Source organism: Canis aureus, chromosome 11, assembly GCF_053574225.1.
Source record: "Canis aureus isolate CA01 chromosome 11, VMU_Caureus_v.1.0, whole genome shotgun sequence".
Taxonomy (NCBI): Eukaryota; Metazoa; Chordata; class Mammalia; order Carnivora; family Canidae; genus Canis; species Canis aureus.
The window spans coordinates 33,157,765-33,179,733 of NC_135621.1; the positions used below are offsets into that span (position 1 = coordinate 33,157,765).

At 49.6% G+C, this 21,969-nt stretch overlaps 1 protein-coding gene across 4 annotated transcripts in view; it reads left to right on the top strand.

Annotated features, from left to right (window-relative positions):
- Nucleotides 1-21,969, top strand: part of LARGE1 (LARGE xylosyl- and glucuronyltransferase 1) — a 528,281-nt gene that overhangs the window by 504,569 nt on the left and 1,743 nt on the right. For all 4 annotated transcript variants that reach the window (XM_077914722.1, XM_077914719.1, XM_077914720.1 and 1 more), the window contains 2 exons: nucleotides 14,667-14,813; nucleotides 19,573-19,768. In XM_077914722.1, the coding sequence (XP_077770848.1) occupies nucleotides 14,667-14,813; nucleotides 19,573-19,768 (343 nt within the window). The remainder of the gene's footprint in view (nucleotides 1-14,666; nucleotides 14,814-19,572; nucleotides 19,769-21,969) is intronic.

The following is a 21,969-nucleotide window of genomic DNA, read 5'->3' on the forward strand; positions in this document are numbered from 1 at the left end:
ACACCCGCAGGGGCCAGGACCTTGGCCCAAAGGAGCCAAGAATGCTGAGTGTGATTCTCTAGAGAGACTGTGGCTCCCATCTCAGGCTCCTGGCTTCTCTCTACTTCTGCCATGGCATGATCACTCTGGGGAGAGGAGGCGGCAGGGCTAAGGTCCTCATTTTTCTTTTTTAAAGATTTCATTTATTTATTTTAGAGGGTGGGAGAGCATGTGAAAGGGGGAGGTTGGGGAGGGGGGAGAAGCAAAGGGAGGGGAACAAGAACAAGCGGACTCCCCTCTGAGTGTGGAGCCCACGGCAGGGCTCAGTCCTACCACCCTGAGATCATGACCTGAACCAAAACCAAGAGTCAGATGCTTAACTGCCTGAGCCACCCAGGCCTCCCAATCCTCATGTTTTTCAAGAGGAGCTGGAAACTTGGATTTCTGTGTTTTAATTTTTAATATTGACAACTAGTTTTGAAAAAAACACTATTGTGTTTGAGCCCAGACCAAATATGTCTTCAGGCTGAAAAGAACCTCCCACTCCCATCCTGTGCCACTAGTTTGTGACCTCTGACCTAGATAATTCCTAGGCACCAGAATTTTGAGAACTGGTAAGGAATATGATTCTGTCTGAAGCCCCAAATAGGCATGCACCCTTACTTTCCTATGAAGGTAACCATATTGGCTTGCCATTGGCTTATGGAAAATTTTCTTTCAGTGAGTGGGCTGCACGTGTTTCTGATCCAAATACTAAAAGTGGTTGTGCTTCGTGACCAGTATTATATCGTGAGTTGGGGATGAGATTAAGGGTACTGTTCACCATGAGAGCCATGGACCCTCTTGGAGACTTTTTTGGCATAGATACCCAACAAAATGCTCTACCCAAACTCTGTCAAGACGTTAATATTACAAATGATGGTAGTTAGAATTTATTGAGCTCTTCACATGTGCCAACAACCCTGCCAGCTGCTTTGTAAAAATTACCTCTGTGGTTGACACTTCTCTGAGAGGTAACTGTTATCACAGGTGGACAGATTGAGGCCCCAGAGAGGTTAAATACTCATGTCAGAGGAGGAAAGTGGACTTCCCTCTATGACAGCCTGCTCCCTCTGGAAGGGGCCAGATCACGCTCAAAACCCGAGGACACCTGAGCAGGCTGACTGGCAGCCCTCTCCCTGGACCCGCCCCCCAAACGATCATATCGCCCTTTGGGGGGGGGACCTACCTGCTTTCTCAAAAACAGTTCAGCATCATAGCTCACTCAGCGGTTGCTTAGCAGCCAGCTAGTATTACAGCAAAAACAAACGGATCAATTGGAAAATAATGAAATCAGTTATTCGTGTGGACACAGCGGCAGAGTTTCACTAAAAACTCTCCCACCCCTTTGCCGGTTTCTTCCAAAGAAGAAACTTGTAGATGTGTGGCTTTCACTGGGTTTCAGAAATGTCAGGAACGATCCAGCAGGGCGTGGCTGACCTGCACATGAATCCAGGTTCTGGCACACCTTCCCTGCGTGTCCCTTGGGCAGCTTACTTAGTCTCTCCAGTCCTCTGTTTTCTCAATTAATAAAGGCGCTAGTAATAACCTCTCGCAAGGGGATAGTAGGCACTCACCTGGGGTGAATTATCTGTCCCTCACAAAGTTCAGACCCCTACCGGGCCAGACCGCCACCCGACCCCCTCCCATTGCAGACTGCCAGCTTTAGTATAGCCGGGTAACTTCACATAACCATCACAGCTTTTTTTTCTTATAAAATGAGAAGCTGTATACTTAGGCTCATTTATCTGAAAAAATATGTAGTGAGTACTGTTACGTGCCAGGCAGTGTGCTGCATGGTGACAGTGCTGTCCCTGGAGTCATTCAGACCAGACCTGCCTTTCAATGCCAAAAACTCCTTACTCATCATTTAGTTGACCTTCAGAAAGGTGCTTAACTGTTTTTGCCAAATGGGGATAATACTACTTCTTCCCTCTTCAGGTCCTGGGAAAATTAAACGAAATAGTATTTGGAAAGCACCTGGCACGATGCCTTACAACATGCCTCATTCCATGACATTGCACAGCTGCCATGGCCCTGCCCTGGGTGCTGGCGTTGTCACAGTGAGCAGGACAGGCTGGTAGGTTCCTGCCGCATGAGGGTTACGTCCTAGGGGCCACTGTCAACTTGCAGTTGTTGCTGCTGTTCTTGTTACCAATACAGAAACAAAGAGAAAAGATACAGGAGCTCAGACTCACTAACAGATGACCCCGTGTGGGTGGACAGGGATGGCCTTGAAAAGACATGGATGGTGATAGGCACGAAGGACTAACAGGTGTAAAGGCGTGATATATTTTGACATTTTCAAAGAATGTTCCAGAATGGCAGAGGAATCGAAGGTGGAGTGTAGAGACAGCTCCTCTCAGCTAGGACATTGCATATCCATGAGACTGGGCAGGCTTCCCACCTTTCTCACTAATCCTGCAGAATCTTCATCTTTGTTCAATGCCTGAAGCTTAAAACATCTGCTCTGCTTTGCAAATGTCGCCTTTGCTTTCTAGGGGACACACATGCCACCCTGCATGGAGACTATATTCTGACGGTATGCAGGAATGACAAATTTCAGTTTCATTCTGTTCTCTCCAGGATGATGGCTCACCAGCCTCCCCCATCAGATTTCCCCTGGCACACACAGCTGCTCTATAAATACTTGTGAAATGAGTGCTGAAATCTGAACAAGACCAGGTAGAGGTAGCACCAGGCACGGCCAACTGGCTGCCTCCCAAGAGCCGTTACTAGGTGGCACTTCCGCGGGTTAATTCATCATTTTAGTTCTGCTATCTTGATAACATTTAACGTTTACTGGGCACGTGCTATGTGCCAAGCACGGTGACAAGCACGTTGCATGCATATTGTCATTTAACCTCATGTTAGAGACGAGGTGGTTTCGACTAAGTAGCCTGCCCTCAAGCATGACATTGCCAAGAGGACAATTCGCTTATCCTGGGGTTATCTGAGGTGTTCTACACCTAACCTGTTTATTGATCCCATTCCTGACGGGCCCATCTCCACCACCACCATGATGGCCATGACCATTGTCATGGGTCGTATTGGTCAAGTGCATCTCCTGCATTGAAGAACCGCCTCTGTGTGAGATAGCCCATTAATCCTCATACCCTGCCCCACACACAGGAGGAGAAAACTGTGGCACAAGGTATAAGTTGGTGCAGGGCACCTGCTGGTGAGTGTCCTGCTGGGATCTGCATCCGAGCCACCTGCCCCAGAGCTGCCCTCCAGACTTTGGGGGTCTTGACTATCCTCGCATAATCCACAGCGGGCACCTAACGCAGAGCCAGCACACAGAGCGCTCCGATGTGTGGCCCTGGTTGCTCACAGTCAGCATGGAGCCAGCAGGGTCCTTAATCAAGGGTGAATAGGGATGTGGCGGGTTACACGAGGTGATGAACACGGACAGAGTCCCTGACATAGAGCATGGCGCTGTAACCCCAGCTGTTCCGGGTTTCTAAAATTTGCCCCCAAAGCTCATTCTAAGCTTCCCTTTCTTCCTCCCCCCTCTCTGACTGACAGGCTATCTCCCTGGATATGTTAATACCATGCATTTGGGATCTTGCTGGGGCCTGGGAGCCCCCCCCCCCCCCCCCCCCCCCCCCCCCGGGCTCTTCAGATGACTCTGCCCATCTCCGACCTCATCCATTATGTGTGTATTTTACAGTCACACTCTCTGTGGGCAGCCTTCTCACCCTCATTTGCAAGTCTTTGCTGTTGCCCCCACACACCTCCTGGAAGCCTGTCTGCCAGGAGCTCATTTCCTAGGCAACTGTAATCGATGCTGAGGCTGCGCACACCCTGTTACCTGCCTCTGTGTTCAGGGAGGAAGCAGGACCGGCGGTGCCAGGGCCGGCCTCCGGGTTACCGGGCGCAGGTGGCTGGCACTGCAGCATTCTGCTCCCGCCTCGCCCCGGCCCGAGGGAGGCTGGTGGTCAGATGCGGCCCGGGCTCCCTGCTGGAAAGCCATGCATATCTAGTGCTGTTGAAGCTGGGCAGTTTCAGGGGTGGGGGGCAGCCGGAGATGGGGCCTCTGCTCGCCTCCCTGAGGCACACACGCACACATGCACACGTGCGCGTGCACAGATGCCCTTCCTTGCCCTCCCGGGTTGGGTACATGTGTGGCCGCATCCGCCTGCTGCTCCTCACCATCTGCCAGCTCGCTCACGGGTTGGGTTTGCACCCTGCCCACACACTCGTTCCAGGAAGAAGCCAAAATCAGAAAAGGGTGGGTGAGTCTCAGACGTGCGCCTCAGCCTTCTCCTCCAGCAGGGATGGCCTCAGCCACACCCATGTCCTCCTAGACGACATCACAGGACAGTGGGAGTGCACGGCAGCCTGTGAAGGGACAGGAAGGAAGGAGCGCTTCACAGGCGCCTTCTGTGTACCAGGTGCTGGGCTGGCTGCTCGACACATGCTCCTTTTTCTGTGACCACCCAGTCAATGCTCAGAGCTTTCATAAGCGGGAAGATTAAAATGCAGAAGATAAATGTGCCCACAGGCCCTACAGATTAAGTGGCAGGACTACAATTTCAACCCCAGTTTTGGAAACTGTCATTTCCAAAGGATGGTCTTCACAATACCATCTTCTCCTCCATATGACAACTGCAGACTGACTCCTCCATTCCCTCTACGTTTGTTGAGCACCTACTGTGTACTGGAGCTGGAAACTCCGCCATGAGCAAGGTTCAGCCCTGACCTGGAGCCTAGCGGAGCTGACAGGTGCACATTCAGGCAGTCTGCTCGCTGTTACCACTGCTACCTCCCACCATCGCCAGTGAGCTGAACAGTCTTCAGAGAATCAGTCCCAAAGAAGATGCCCGCCAGCCATCCAGGGATGCATCAAGGCCAGCAGAGGGGGCAGAAGAGGTGCCGAGGGGCCCAGATGCCAGGAGCCAAGCTCCTCCTGCTGGCTGCGCACAAAGCCTTAAGAGAAAGGATGAGGCCATTCTGGGGTTTCTGAAACAGATGCACATTCCAGCACAAGTTTCTTTCCTGCCTCCCACCCCCTTTTAATATAACTTTCACCTAAATCCCCGGGAACTTATGAGAATCACTTGGACTCCTTACAGCTCGGGTTTGATTAAACAGCGTGCTCTCTGACATTGGAACAGGCTCTGCAAATCTAAGGGTCTGAAGGCTGGTGGGCCTCCTCTCCTGGCTTTGTGACGGCAGCCCCAGTGCCTTCAGCCCGTGGTTCCCAGCAGTTTGTCACCTGTCAGCTCTGGCCTCAGCCATATTGCACTGCCACAAAATATCAGTTCAGCCAGTTCTGTTACGGGAGAAGTTTGCATGGTCAGAGATCGAGGATCCCTCACCCCTGCCCAAGGGGTAGTGGCTACAAGAGGTACCCCATCTAGATGGTAACCAGCACTGTGAGGGCTGATGCACAGAGCAATTCCCTGATCAAAGCCAAGCCAAGTGGGAAGATGCTCTCCAGAATTCTGGGACAGAGTTCTTGAGCTAAGGGCAGAGGGAGTGGTCTTAGCGCCAAAGGTGAGAGGAGTTGAAGAAGATGAGAATGGACCAATCTGTCGAGTTTAACAGTAAGGGGACACTGCTGACCTTGGCCAGATTCAGGGGTTCACTGCCAGACTCCACTAGTTTAAAGAAAGGAAATCACCAGGATAGGAGGCCCAGTAAGCCAATAGGTCCATGCGCACGTCTCTGCATCTCCAGACCCTGCCTGTGTCCTGGCTTCCACACCGCCCCCCACCCCGCTGCTGTGAGGCAGGACCTGCCAGGCGGAGAAGCATGCTGGCTGTAGCTCCTGGCCACGGACTCCAAGAGGCTCACTGCTCCAGTTGCAAATTCACCGCATTCCTAGACTTGACTCCAGTAGAGCCTGTGATTAATGATCTTTCCCAGTTATTTCTAAGCTGCTGCAGCCTTAACTAATACAGTGAGTGTCTTCTTCACTTGAGGAGGAGGATATGATGATGGTGATTGCACCTGCCAGCTGGGTTATAAGGCAGCTTGCTTGACCTCTCGGAGCTTTAACGACTTTATCAGTAAATCAGAAATACCAGTGCCTCTGTCGCACGTGGTGATGATTAAACATGCTTGAGGGGCCTGATACTGAATATACATATGCACTCGTTATTGCCATTTATTGACCACCTACAGTGTACCAGGCATTCCTAAGAACTTCAGCTCCCCCGAATCCTATGTGCTTTCTCATTTCCAGAACTTCACAAATATTTAGAACCCTCTCCGCTGACCTGCTAACTCCTGCTTCTTAGGAAAAAGTGGCAGGAAGCTCTCTGTGACTCTGCACCAGAGACCCCTACGCTCCTGCCTTCCTCCCTCCCCGAACTTTGAGCTCGGTCCCAGCAGAGGTTTTGCCTCTTCATGCAGCGCTGTGCTCCGTAGCTATGTCTGGCCTCATAAATATCCATTAATTAATGAGTCTTTTATCTTAGTTCTCTTAACAACCAAGTCTGTGAAATATTTATTATCAAGATAAGGAAACAAAAGCCCAGAGAGTCAAGCAGATTGCCCATGATTACACAATTAATGAAGTAGGGGGAGTTAAGATAGGCTCTGTCATCTAGAAGATTGTTTTTTTTTTTTTTTTCTCACGATTCAGCCTCCCTTGAAACTGGTGTTCCCCTGGGAGAGAATCAGCCCTCAAATGTGTTGAAATAATTTTAGCTGGCTCCCCTTGGAGCATCAGAATATGTAGCCACATGGATGACGCGATCCCATGCAGCTGCCACGCGGCCAGAGTTGAAGGGCATCTTGGTGCTGGGCATGGATCCGGGGTCACCCCATCCCCTGCCCTGGTCCTGCAGCTCTCTGAGTTTGCCCCCTCCCCCTCACACCCGATAGAGACAGCCTGAAACAGGAGATCATTGCAAAAACCCTTTCTTTCTGTTTAAACCTTACCGTGCTAAATCATCAGAGGTAGATGATTTTTCTCATTTTGTGTTCCCAGAGGTGACACCAGATTGGGTTGGCAGTGCCCAAGCCCACACCCCTGAGAGAGGAAGCATTTGTCTCTGGGAATCCTGACTAGGGTAGCATGCATACAAGTAGAGAGGAACAAGTCAGCTGACCCTGTGAGGGAAACAGGCAAGTAAGTCATGTCCTGTTTTCAGACAAGTGTTACCATCTGTGGGACCCCTAGGGAGGCCTAACTGGAAAACAGCCTCCTGTCCTGGCTTGAAGCTCAGTGTTAAAGGTTAGGTGTTAGGAAGTCTTACTCCCTCTCGTCTGCACCATGTGGGTTAATTCTTTCCAACCTCTAATCACATAAGGTGAAATGAAACGTTTTTCACAGCAAAGATACTCATGACAAGGTTGTATGTTTTTGCCAAGTATGAGGTCCCGTTTCTTGGTCAGTTGCCTTGGGCTCCGTAAACATCACTGCTTCCATGCTGACCACCATTGTGCGTTCCGGATGGGGGATGAAGGGCCAGCATGGTGACATGGATCCTGTTCCTGATGTGTGACTCGACCCTGCTCTTATGTTGACTGGATTTGTTTCTGCAGAACTAGGGGGCAGCGCCTCTCCAAATGGCCAAAGCCCTTGCCCCCACCCGTTAGCTGGTCTCGGCTGCTGCTTCAGGTCCTATTCCGGGCGCCAGCCATCCAGAAAGAAGCCACATTGCCAAAAGCCAGTGGTCAGCCTCCACTGCTCATCTTGACTTCTCAACAGCGTTTGACAGCCAACGGCCCCTCCGTTTCTTTCCTCTTGGCTTCCTGAAGAGCGTCACTGTCTCCTGGTGTTTCTTCCACCTTATTACTCCCTCCCTTTCGTTCTCACCGATGGCTGCATCTCTTCCCATCCTACCCTCCCTTGGAGACGTTCAGTCTCGTGGCTTTAAATGCATTGGCCACTGATCCCCAAAATATCCCCACCCCGCCCTGTCTCTTGACAGGGCTCAAAACTCAACTGTCCAACAGCCTCCTCATTGCCTCTGCTTAGTTCTCTCAAGCATCTCAAACAAACTGTCAGAAACCTAAGTCTCACCTTCCCCCAAAAGTCCACACCAGGGTCTCAGTTGATGGCAACTTCAGTCTTCCTGTGATGCAAACCAAGAGCCTTGGGTCACCTCCTGTCCTCCACCTGCACACCCCACACCCAGTGGGTAAAGAAATCCTGCTGGCTTTAGAACCAGGCCAGTCCTTTTCACCTTCATTGGTATGATCGTGGTCCAAGCTAACTCAGCCGTATCACCTCGGGAGCCCCCTAATTGGTCAGGAGCCCCCTAATTGGTCTCCCTGCTTCTACTCAAGCAACACTGCAGTCTGTTACCAACACCGCAGCCAGAGGGATTCTTTTAAATATAAAAAGCCCCTCATCTCCTTAGCTCACAGTTCTCCAGTGGCTCCCCATCTCACTCAGTAAAATCCCAAGACCTCTGCATTGGTCTCCTATTGCTCCTGAAACAAAGTACCACAAACATGGGTGTTGAAAGCAACACAGATATTTTATCTTAGAGTTCTGGAGGTCAGGAACAGAAACCGGTCTCACGGGACTGACATCAAGGCGTCCACAGGCTGTGTTCTTTGTGCAGGCTCTAGGGGAGACTGTTTCTTGCTTTCTTAGGGGGATCCACATTCTTTGACTGGTGGCCACATCACCCTCACCTCTGCTTCCATCGTCCCATCTCTTTTCAGACTCTGACCCTCCTCCCTCTCTCTGATCCAGACCCTTGTGATTACTCAGATGATACAAGATCATCTTCCCATCTCAGGATCCTTAATCGCATCTGCAAAGTCCTATTTGCCATGTGAGGTTTCATATCGTCAGGTTTCTGGAATTAGGACATGGACACCTTTGGAGGAGAGAGCGGTGGTGTTCTTTTGCCTCCCTCAACCTTCAGTGATCTCCAAGACCCTGTGTGGCTCTCCTCCCGCCAGTGCCTCTCTGGCCTCATTTTTAGAGACTCCCCCTGTCCCTTATTGTGCTCTTGTTATTAGCTAAGGCCTTTGCACTGGCTGCTTCCTTCGCCTGGAACGCTCCTGCCCCAGATGGCCACATGACTGCCTCCTCGCCTACTGCTCACCTCCATGAGGCCTACCCGCAGCACCTTATCCAAAACTGCAACCCATTCCCCACCTCTGGCATTCCTCACCACCCTGACCCAGCTCTGTTCTCCCTCACGGCAATTCCTTCTTTCCCACATACCCCGGGATTCACTTACTGTGCTGTCTCCCTCCCAGAAGTGTCAGCTCCTTGAGGACAGGAATCTCTACCTATTGCATTTACTGATGTTTCCCAAGTGCCTGTGCAGTGCCTGGCACATGGCGGGGTGTGTGAGGAGACGAACAAGTGGAAAACAGCAGTCTAGTCACACCTCGGCCAACATTGGCACCAGCCTTTGGGACCATGGTCAAGCCAGCGCCGGAGGATGGGCGTGATCAGAATCCCGGGCAGCGTGCACCACTGCTTCTCACCTGCTGGACACAGGGCCTGCTCGGTCCTCGTGGACCCCGTTGTCACCACCGCCGTCATCACAGACACAGAACGTGCGACGGAGAGGACAGGCAATCAGCCAGGAGGCGAAACCCAGGCAGCCGGGACCCTCGTCCCCACCACCGAAGTGGGAAGAGTTCTGCAGCACGCCACTGTTCCGTATTTCTGAGATGCTTCCCTGTGATCTCTTCATGTTCCCCTGGTGACAGAGACCGGTCCTGGGACAGAGGGTAGGGTGAAAAGGAGCGAGATGGAGGGCAGGCTGTGTGTGTATGGGGGGGTGCACACGTACCACCCACCACTAGGATCAGTCCTGGGGTGTGGTCATACTGAACTGTAGGAAGCCCATCTTTCTAACAGCATACCTTTGGCGCCACCCCCATGGTTGGTACAGGAGTCCTCGCTACCCACTCACACTCTCCCCAGCTCACCACTCTTCCCAGCAAAACAGGCTGTGAACTGTTTGCACACTTGACTGAACAGAGAGGAGACACTGAAAGGAAGAAGTGTAGGAGGACTGGGGGGCCTGAAGACAGACGCTGCCTAGTGCACAGATCCCACCACCCCATTAACTCCCCCTCCACCAGGTTGGAGAGGCCGAACTTGCTCTATCCAGAACACCTGAGTTGTTTTTGACCAGAAGAAGGACCCAGAGAGCTGGCTGGAGACTGGGATCAAATACACTGTTTAAACAGATAAGCAGGTTAGCATCCAACGTCCTGCCCTAGATGCAAGAATCCGTTGTCCTTGCTGGCTCCTCTGCACTCACCCATGTCTGGCAGTTAGGCCCCCCAGGAGGCCGAGCCCGGAAAGGGAAGGGGGCTCATTTGTTCATCAGTTACTCTGGGTCAGTCTCGAGAGTGACTGTTTTTACTTCATCCTTTCAGCAAGCCTGATAAGAGCTGTCATCTCCATTTTATAGACGAGGAGCCTGTGACCAGGAGAAGTTGAATATCGTGCTCAAGGTCATAAGAGCATGGCAGGCAGAATTTGAACCCGATGCCAGCTGGCTCCAAGTCCCGTGTACCTGCTATGCTCTGCTACACCAGCGGGGTTCGGAACTACTTAGGTAGAAGCCTTTTTCTAAGAGTTCCTCAGTCCAAAAATGCTGTAGTAGGTTTGGGAATATTTTTGAAAGTGTCTCTGGCCAGAAGCAGGGACAGCGCATCAACCAGGAATCTTCGGAGAAATGGAACCAACGAGACTGGATACTTGTTTTAAGGAACTCTGGGAACTGGCAAGTCTGAAATTCGTAGGACAGGCCAGCAGGCTGGAAACTGAGGCAGGATTTGGATGATACAGTCAAGAGGCAGAACCTCTTCTTTCCCAGGAAAGCTCAGTTTTGGCTCTTATATCCTTCGACTGCTTAGATGAGGCCCATCCAATGGTTGAGGGCAAGGGCCTTTATTTAAAGTCAACTGATTGTAAAATTACTTATATCCACGAAATACCTCCACACTAAACTTTAGATGAGTGTTTGGCCAAACGGCGGGCACCATAGCCTGGCCAGGTTGACACAGAAGAGCAACCGCTACAGGCTGAACCATCACAGACCTAGTACTTTACGGGTGCTGGGCATGACACCAAAGACTTCCATATGCACATGTGCTTGTCCCTCCCCACAATATTTAACACAAGCATGAACTCTGAGATTCAGGATGGTTCGAGTGACTTCCTAGGAGGAGTCTTAGAATCAGAGCTGGAAGCCAAGTGTGTCTGATTGCAGTTGCACCCGATGACCTTCCAGAATCTTCAGTGTTACTCTAGATTTAGCATTCTACAAGGGGTGAATGAAGTGACTGACCCAATGCCACTCAGCTAATCACGGCTGGCTCCGGAGCTCAGGTCTCTTGGCTCCCAGTCTGGCCTTCTCACCTCCATGTATGGCCCCTCTGTTCCTGGAAGATTCTGCCTTTGAAACACTCCTGCGGGACTCACTTTCCAGATAAATGGTGGAGGCAATTTGTGCATCCCTAGGTGGTCAGCAAACCCCCTGCAAAGATATGCCAACAGGAAACTGGCCGGAAGGGTCCGAGCTCTATCATTGCCAGCTCAATGAGCAGATGTGCTCAGAGTCACTGTCCTGAAAACCACTTTATTGCTGAAACAACCTCATAATGAGACCCATTCAGGACATCCATAGCAAGACCTCTTTGGACTGCATCTGAAATGGACCTCTCTAGTGACAAACCCATCTTTGTGGCAGTTTGTGTTTCAACGAGATTAAGGGGAATTTTAGAAAGCACTCCAGAATCTGATGCTCTCTATGCGGAGAGAAATAAGACTTTCTCAGGCTGCACTTTATAAAGCTTGCCACTTACCGGGTCGGTTTACTCTGGACCTATCAGGGTGGTTTGGTTGCAAATAACAGAAACCAATAGTAGGCAGCTGAATTGAAATGAAAAGAAATCAAAGAAAACAAGACAAAAAAAAAAAAAAAACAGTTGAGTGGTATTTCTTAGGGAATCAAAGTGGAATTTGGAAAACCAATACTTGAGACTATAATTAACCTGGGCAACTCTGGGCTCTCTGCTGCAGAAGCTCAGAAGCCTCTAGAGTGCTGCCTGACATTAGCACGTGTCAGCCCTGTGGTTTCCAATCTCTGCATCTCTGTTCAAATTTCCAGGAGTGAGAAACCGATTTGCTCAGCTTGAATCCAGTGTCTGCCCCTGAACACTGCCCTAGCCATGTGTTCCTGGAGCTGCTCCTACATGCAGGAGCCACGAGAAAGAGAATCACCTTTGAGCAGGGCAGTCCAGGAAGTGGCTACTGTAACCATGGTTATAATAGCAGTAGAGACACGTGCACATTCATAGATCTCTGTTGTGGATGTGTGTACACACTTTGCCCATGCTTTGTGGTTCAGTGCTACTGGCTTCCTACACTTTTTGCAATTATCTTGGCATAATTAGCAGTGAATGCAATCTTGGGCTTTTAGCATCCTGAGACATTTGCGACCAGAATGTAAATACCAAGCAGGAAAGATTCTGGCTGTTTTGTTCACTCTGTGTCTCCAAGTGCCTAGCACGGTGCCTGGCACAGAGTAGGTGTGCTCAGGGATTGTTGAATGAGTAGCAACCACTCATCAGTGCTGGGGTGCTGCTTCTCCCCACTTCCTGGTGGTTGCAGGGGCTTTTTCGTCTGGTGAGTCCACGGATATTCTCTAGACCCTTGTGGCCCACCCCCAACACTCAGAACCAATAGCTAAGGTATCTAGTTTTCCTGGAGGAAAGGTGGCCAACCCTGGTTCTGCCTATGGCTAATACAGGATTGACATAGAAGAGAAGGCTTGGCCATGGATGAAGGCATCTTGGGTGTTTGAAAACTGGGAAGTCATTGTTCAGGGAGACAAAGCAGGAGAGGAATGCAGACCAAAGCAGCCTGACTCAGGCTATTCATCCAACTGGCTAAATCTAGCTCACCCAGACTCTATCTTGGTGTCATCCTTTATGAGTCTCCCCAGAAATAGTGACATCAGGGTCCTATATCATTCGGTATATAGTTAACATAAACCTAATTACAAAGAATTAATTACAACTGATATTCAGAGGATTCTGAAATGACCTTCTGGTCCATCTCAGCCACGCCCTCTCCAGGGGGCACCGATGCCACCCACCCCCTTAACCAGGGCTGGCTTCTGAGACCTGTCCTTACTCTGACCTCATCATTCACAGACACCAAACCCCGCCTTGTCCTTCTCAAACCACCCCTCTGTTCTTGCTCCACACTGGCCTCAGCTCACAAAGTTTTACTTCCTGGGAGCGTTACTCCCCTTTGCAGACCCGTCCCTGTTTGTGCACTGGTTCACAGTTGTGTAGAGTGAGGTGACTTTAGTGATACAACAATAAGTGATACATCTATGGAGGGGCTACTTCTTCCAACATTTTGCAAAATGCCTTCCAGTGCCCTGATTACCCCGAGGAAGAGTGCTTTCTCTACTTCAGAGATGATAAGCAGATAGCCTTTGCTAGCACCGAATCCCAGGAGTCAGTGGTCTGAGCAGAAAGCCAGAATGAAGTACCAAAGTCATGGCCAAAAGGGATCATTGGAAGATCAAGCCAGGGAACAAGGACCGTGTTGTGGTATAATAGTGACCACTTGTTGCCACAAGCCAGCCGTGTGCCAAGTGCGCCAAACAGTATTTGTAATTTATGTTACCTCGTTCAGCCTCTACAACAGCTCCGCGAGGGAGATCGCATTGTCCCTTTTCAGGGAGGAAGAACCTGATGTGGTAAGAAGCTGAATTACTTGCCTGGTAACAGACTCAGTGAGTGACGGAGCCAGGATTCGAACCCCATCTGTGTTCATTACAAGACTCCTGCCTTGTGTTCCTCTCTAAGCCTTTCTCCCTTTCAAAATAATGGCCACAGAACCGGGAGATGGCAGACAAATCTAGAAGGGCAGGAGCTGGGTCTCAGAGGAGCAGGGCAAGTCGGCCGGGCTCAGAGGTGGGAGCGAGGAAGTGCATGGAGCATGCCCACCCTCATGTGGACACCAGAGCTTGTGTTGGGTGCTGGCTATGGAGGCAGGGCTACCTACTTTATTTTTTTTTAATATTTTATTGATTGATGGATGAAAGACACAGAGAGAGAGGCAGAGACACAGGCAGAGGGAGAAGCAGGCTCCTCACATGGAGCCCGATGTGGGACTTGATCCCAGGACCCCGGGATCATGCCCTGAGCCAAAGGCAGATGCTCAATCACTGAGCCCCCCAGGTGCCCCAGGTCTGGCTACTTTAAAGGCTCAGGGCCTATGGGACTTGGGCTTGAGAAGTCGAAAAGATGGGACGCAGAAATGCCCAGGTTGGTGGCCATCTCATCAACTTGATGTCGGACGTTCGCATGTGGCCAGTGGTGGTCAGCCCAGTGGACTCTGAGGGCTGGACTCCAACCCCTGTGGGTCCCCAGAGACCTGCCTTCTGCACTTGGCTCTGACAGGGACACTCGCTGTGAAAGTAAGCCCCTCCTGTCTGGCCTGCCCTCTGTACTCTCCAAAAAGACTCCGCTTTTAGGATCAGAAGCAACATTTCTTCTCTGGCCTCCTGAGTGGTATTGGACAAGCTGCTTAGCCTCCCTGGGCCTCAGTTTCCCCATCTTTCAACTGAGAGTTTGACTTGGGCTTTCTGTCCTCTCCCCCCACCCCCGTGCCAACCAACTCCCTGCCCTCATGTGGGAGAGGCCTCATGGGGACCCTGTCTCTGCCTGCCCTTTCTTTTCAGGAAGTCTGTCATCCAGCTTGACCTTGCCAACACCAAGAAAGCAATGATTGTCCCTGCGTTCGAGACACTGCGCTACCGGCTCTCTTTCCCCAAGTCGAAAGCGGAGCTGCTGTCGATGCTGGACATGGGGACTCTCTTCACATTCAGGTGAGTAGCCTCAGTGTCCTCCCCTGGGGGTGTCTGAGGCCTTCCTGTTCCCAGAAGCCAGGCTCCAGAGCCACTGGCTCACAAGCTGGTTGCTACCTTAGACCATCTCAGGGCCAGAAAAAGTGCCACAGGCCCCCAACTAGGCTTTTGGGATATTCTCTTCCCACATGCCGCACGCTTCATCTTGTATGTGGCAGTGGACATCATGTGTCTGGATGGAAGGACAGGATGTCAGGTAGGAAGTTAGCTCACGCTTTTTGTACTTTACTCAGGGTAGATTCCTGATCCTGTCTCAATTCTGTCTTTGGGTTTGTGTGTTCCTTCATTCATCTGGGAAGTGGGTTCATCCTGTTGGTTACTATTCCCTCGTTCCCTTGTTTTGTGAGCCGTCCAGATACCAAGGTCCTTGGGCTGAGGATGGGGGTCCGTAGCTTCAACAGCCCAGGGCACCAAGGTGATTCTGGGCTTGAACATGGCAGAGGGGGCAGTCGGCTGTCCTGTTGCCCAAGTGAGAGGTGTTTTGTTTTTCTTTTTAAGATTTTATGTATTTATTTATGAGAGACAGAGAGAGAGAGGCAGAGACATAGGCAGAGGGAGAAGCAGGCTCCACACAGGGAGCCCGAAGTGGGACTCAATCCTGGGACTCCAGGATCACGGCCTCTGCTGAAAGGCAGATACTCAACCATTGTGTCACCCAGGCATCTCTGGTTTGTTTTGGTTTTTTTTAAAGAGTTTATTTATTGATGAGAGACACAGAGAGGCAGAGACACAGGCAAAGGGAGAAGCAGGCTCCATGCAGGGAGCCCGACGTGGGACTTGATCCCAAGACCCAGGATCACACCCTGAGCCAAAGGCAGATGCTCAACCACTGAGCCACCCAGGTTCCCCCACAAAGTGACAGTTTTGAACAAGCTCCTCGTTGGCCTGATTTTTCCAAGCCCCCAAGTCCTGCAGGACCACTGCTGGGGAGCTATCCTGCCACCTGTCCAAAATGCCCAGGAAGCGTGTACGAGTGTGCAGGTGTGAATGGGTTCTGACTCCCGGGAACAGGCTGTGGCATTAAGTCTAGTGCTCGTGGGAGAAGTAGGAGTCCTCCCTGGTCTCTTGATAGAGCAGTCTGAAGAGAGAGCCACTGCCTCACCTGCTCCTATTTTAAAGAGAAGCCTTCACACAGAACAGTGCAAAAACAGCCAACACTGCCTGTGAGTAAACACGTCACACGTTTCTAGGCAATCTGAATTTTATTGAAAAGGTTATAATAACAACTTTGGTGTCCATACTACTGTTAAGTTACCAGAAGTTTCTAGAAGGCTCTCTCAAATTTTATTTTGGGAAAGTAACCTGATGAGATAGGTTATTCATTCAACAATTCAGAGATGATTCTTGTTCACGTTTCATGCAGATAAACAGAGGAGTAGAGGGATCCTGCTAGAGCCAGAACTCGAACCCCAGCCTTCTCCCTCTATCCAGAATTCTGGAAAGTGACCTGAAATGGTTTAATAACCCCCTAAACTCAGACTTCTTTCTTCCTGGCAAGAAATAACTACCATTTGGCGAATATATAACTTGTAACAGACACTGTCATCAGCTGTGTGATCCTCACAACAAATCTATGAGGCAGATACTGTCATTCCCCTTTTACAGACCAAGAAACTGAGGCACTGAGATGCTAAATAACTTACCTAAGGACACACCACCAGGGCATGGCAGAGCCTGGATTCAGTCCCGTGTCTGTGGCCTGACAGTGGTTTCCTTGGGGCATAGTCAGGCTCTGGCGTGGCTTTGGGGCAGGTGAACTGTAATGTCACCCTGTCCTGTGCTGACCAGCCACTCGGCATGCTGGTCCATCTTCAAGCTGAGCTAACAGAAGCTGCCTCCCCACCCCAGGGGACACAGCGGCCCTCCCCCTCTCTTCTTCTTTCTCACACTAGGCCAAGAGTTTGTATTCCAAATAAGATGCCTATTGAAAAAAAAAAAGATGCCTATTGATACACGAATATCACTGAGAGTAAGGCCCCTGTGGATTGACATCATATCCAGGCCAAAGAAGAGGGAGAAATGAGCACATCTTCATTTTTCGAGGCATCACTATATATCAGACACTGCTCTGGGTACTTTATATGAATTCACATCATTGTCATAAATCCACGAAGGAGTCATTATTCTCTCTGTTTCACCAACAGAAAGAAACGAATAATAATTATTATTTATTAATAATGTCACCTAGAGAAAGAAATGAAGGAACAGAGGAATTAGGTAAATTTTCTACACCTGCTGAGTGACAATTCAAACCCAGACAGCTGGCTCCAGATTCGTTGTTCTTAGCTGCCTTGTTAAACTGCCTCTTAGGGAAGGAGCATTTATTGAGTGCCTCCTGTGTGCCAGCACTGTTCCAAGCTCTCTATAAACATTTCCTCCTTCCAGTTCCTTCGCCATTCAGCAAGAGAGCTGTTCTTTTCCCCAGGGGACACAAGAGGGAAGTGAAAGCTGGTGTAGATGGTTTGCTGACCAAACTCCTCCGCCTCTAAGCGACAGAGGCAGGATTCGAACCCTGATGCGGTGGCCCCACTATGCGGAGCTTGAGCTACAGTGAGTGCCTGGCCGCTGGAGGTGCAGGGCCAGCTCTGTGGGAGCGTCAGGTGCCAGAGAACTGTAAGCTAGTTCACGAATAGAAGTAACTCCTTCCCAGCCTGGTTCTTGGATTAATCCCAACATCTTGCAGTATCCCTACTTCTCACACTCCGTTAAGGGGGCATTACTCTGCCTTTCATTTCCCTTCCCATCGTGTGACTGTGGTTTTGGTGGCGGTTGCTGAATTGATGGAGCCGGGGATTCAGGTCCCTGCCCTCTGCTAGCCTGGCAGGTAGCCCGGCAACACAGTGTCCTGACAGGCCACAGGTTGGCCAGTGCCCATTCAGCCACACTGGGCAGTTCCTGGGTGTCCCAGGGAGGCCCAGCCTCGCAGAGTAAGCAGGTGGCTGCGTCCCTACCAGAAAAGCTCCACTCACCACACTGACCACTGACTCTCACTTACACCTCACCTTAGAGCCTGCCTGAGTGGAGGTGAGGCCCCAGACCACGAGCTCCTTTCTCCCTAAAGCTCCCTAACTTGTTGGGGTCCCACCTTTTTCTGTCTTGCTTTCATATTTTTCTACAATGTTCTTTTTCCCTAACCCCTTGCTCTTGGGCCAGCTCTGCTGCTTCACTAGGCTCCCGGCCTCCTGCCATCTCTTTGTAGTTTCCCAAGGCAGATTCCTGCCCACTACCTGCTCTCTGTCTTAGATACCCCTCAGGTTTTTAGATCACTTGTTCATTAATTTATTCACTGACTCTCTGCTCTGTAGAGGCCAGAGAGTGTGGGTGATGGTGACAAAGAGGAGAGATCACCCAGCATAGCAATTCAGGGACCTGGCCCTTTGGCCAGACTGTCTAGGTTTGAATCCCAGCTCCATCCTTACTATTTGTAACCTGATATTGAATAAGTTACAAGAACTTAAAGCTGTAGGCAGAATATTTACAGTGTAACCAGTATATAGCAAGTGCTTAATATATGTTAGCTTGTTATGATTGCTGCTACCTGGTGATATTCACTTCTGTTGCCATATAAGGAATTTAGAAGCTTTAAACAATACAAATTTATTATCTCACAGTCCCTTAGGGTCAAAGATCTGGGCATGAGGTGGCTGGATTGTCACTCAGGGCCTCACTGGTGGGGACAAAGCTCCAGTTCTCCAGAGCACTCCTCTAGGCTCCCTGACTTTCTTCCTTGCACATGGAGGACTGTGGTCACCATTTCCTGCTGGCTGTCTGCCACGTGGCCCCACAAGCAGCTCACACATGGCTCTTTGCTCTCTTCCCCCACATCTAAAAGTTCACATGATTCGGCCAGCCCCACGCCCCACCAGTAATTCCCCTTTGTTTAACCCAAAGTCAACTGATTAGTAACCTTAATTACATCTGCAAGGATCCTTTTTGCCAGATGATGTAACATAAGCACAGGTTCTGCCTCAAGGGGGAGAACGTTCTATGAGGGACAGGGTCACTGTGTTCTCTGGTAGGAATAACCAGCACAGACCGACCTGCCCTTAGGTCCCTATGAATGATGCAGAGCTCTCCAGGAAGTCACTTACCTCTTCATTGTGAGAGTCTCCTCGTTAATGGAGGATGGAGATGACAGACTGGATTAGTTTCCTAGCACTGCTATAACAAGATGCTATAAACCAGGTAGCTCAACACAGTGGAAGTTCTTTCTCTTAATTGCAGAAGCCAGAAATCCAAAACCAAAGTGTTGGCAGGCTCATTCCTCCTCCAAAGGCTCTAGGGAAGAATCCTTCTTTGCCTCTCTCCAGCTTCTGGTGGAGGCTGACCATCCTTGACATTCCTTGGCTTGTGGGTACATCACTTCAGTCCCTGCCTCCACCTTCCCATGGCATCCTTCTGGTGTGTGTGTCTCAGTATCCACATTTCCTTCTTTTATTATTTTTTTTCACATTTCCTTCTTATAAAGACACCAGTGGTTGGAATAGAGCCCACCCTAACCCACTGTGACCTCCTCTTGATATATCTGCAAAGACCCTCTTTCCAAGTAGGTCACATCCACAGGTACTGGAGGTCGGACTTGAACCTATCTTTTTTTGCGTCACAGTGCAACCCACACAAGGACTGTATCCGCATATACCTTTTCTTCCTCCAAAGCAGTAGCATTGGTAAAGCTGAGCTTCCTTCCTTTTACCCAATGGCTTTTCTCCATGTGACCCAGGTACCACGTCTGGACGAAAGGCCATGCTCCCACAAACTTTGCCAAGTGGCGGACCGCCACCACGCCTTACCGTGTTGAGTGGGAGGCTGATTTTGAGCCATACGTTGTCGTGAGAAGGGACTGCCCTGAGTACGACCGGAGGTTTGTGGGCTTTGGCTGGAACAAGGTGGCTCATATCATGGAACTGGATGCACAGGTGAGCTGATGGAATGTCCTGGAGCTGTTGCTATGGGGGAAGAAGCCATGTAGACTTCAGGGCTGAAAGGGGACCCTGGAGGTCAGAGAGCAGAGCATGGAGACAGAACAAGATGTGGTCAGGGACCACAGAACAGAACATGACAGTGCTAATTCTCAGGGCCGCTGATTCCCAAATCATTCCTCTTTCTCTACCTTTGGGTGAGAGTTGGATTCCTGAGCAGGACCCAGGCAAGTGTGAGTGTCCTGTGACAAAACATTTCATTCCCCATCCTCACCCAATTTAATGATGAAAACAACAACAACAAAAAAAATCATCACTTGGCTCTTGTGCCATGTAACTGGCACAAAGCATTCTACAAGTTCGATATAAGGGTCACAAGAAGGCATGTGGCTTGAGATGCAGCGCATTATCTTACTCTGTCACTAAAAGCAATGATTTGGGGGCTATGTTTATTTTTTTTTTGATTTTTTTTTTGGGGGGGGGCTATGTTTAATTGTGAAACATTTTCATTCATTCAACTAATACTTACTAAACCCCTACTTCAAAAGAAATTGGCAAAATTATAACAGGATACACCAGGTGTCTGCGAGCTTTCTGCAGACGACCAGATAGTAAATTTGGGGGCTTCGTGGAGCCTACAGGTCTCCTTACTCAGCTACTCAACTCGGCTGTTGTAGTTCAACTATAGACAGTAACTAAACATGGGCGTGGCTGTATTCCAATAAAACTTTATAAAAACGTATAGGAAGCCGGACTTGCTGCAGTGTTAAATAAACAAAAGCACAGCTAAACTAATCTGGTTAAATTAGGAGAAGGATGCCTAGGCCTCTCAATCCCACCTTTTTCCCCTTTATGTGTTATTCTCCAAGGCTTCTCCTCATGGAGCACGGGATAAATATCTTTCAACAGGAGCACCTCAAATTAAAAAAAAAAAAAAAAGGCAAGGTCGGATGCTCAGTGCTGGCTACCCCGAGAATCACCTGGAGAACTTTCCAACAGTTCCAGTATGTTTGAGAGCAGTCCTGAGTGATTTTAATAAGCATCTAGGGTTGCAAACCACTGGTGTAGATGGGAGGTTGTAGAATAGTGTCCATACTTAACAACAGAAGCATGATCTTTAGTATCCATTTTTTCAGTACTACTGAAGGTAGTGCAATGCTGCTCACAGAAACGTTCAGGCTGCCCCAACTTCTGCTTGAAGGAAAAGAAATGCCATATTCTTGTGTCCAGCAGTGCGGTGAGGTGAACTGGTTCAAATAGTTAATTTTTTCCAGCACTGAGACCCGGCTTTTGTTTGTTTTAAGGCAATTTTGACAGAACTCTTGAAAATGTCTTGATTTATTTTTCTTTCTTTGCTGGTAGCACAGCCAAACATAACTTTACCCTTTCCAGCGATTTCCCGAAATAATGAGTACATACCCAACAGGTAATCCAGCACACCTGTAGGGCTAGTGGGATTGGCCAGGTTCTTTGTCCCCACAGGAAAGTCCCAAACAGCTAAGCTCTGGGAGCCCTTGCATTTTCTCTTCAGTATTTATCTTATTCCTCCCCACCGTCAACTGTCATTTCTTGCTGCTGTCAGCGTTCCTCCATCTGGAACAGCTACCTTTCCCCATTCTGAGTCTCCCTTACAGAGTTCATTCTGATCTGCTCTGGGCCAGAAAACTAGATGACCAAAGCTTAGCAGACGTTATGTCTGAAATCAGAGCACATGGGGTCTGAGGGAAGGTGTGCTGGCTTCTCTTTAGAGTTCCGTGTCCTAAATTTGTGTCACCTATTTTGGCTCTTTGGAGGCGTTTTATTTTTAGTCTGAATTTCTAATGCTGAGTGGAGGCTACTATATGGTAGCGTGACTTATCATAAGGATGAGTAAGCAAGAGCTTTGTTCTAAGTGAGCTTCTATCCAGTGGGGTCTTTTTTTTTATTATTCTTTTTTTTTTGGTCCCCTCTTGTGTACTAATCTGTTGAGGCTGTCAAATCTCATCAAGTCCTATGAGAAATCACATAAACAGACATCATTTAATTGAACAAGAGCGTCTCTCATGGCTTGCATCATTCTAGAACAACCACATGGGCACGTGCTCACATTTACCAAGAACCTTTCATGGGCCAGGAGCTCTGTCCAGCACTATTCCGTACATTATTGGTCATCTTTCAAGGTAGGTATTATTACATTTGCTTTATAGATGAGGAAACTA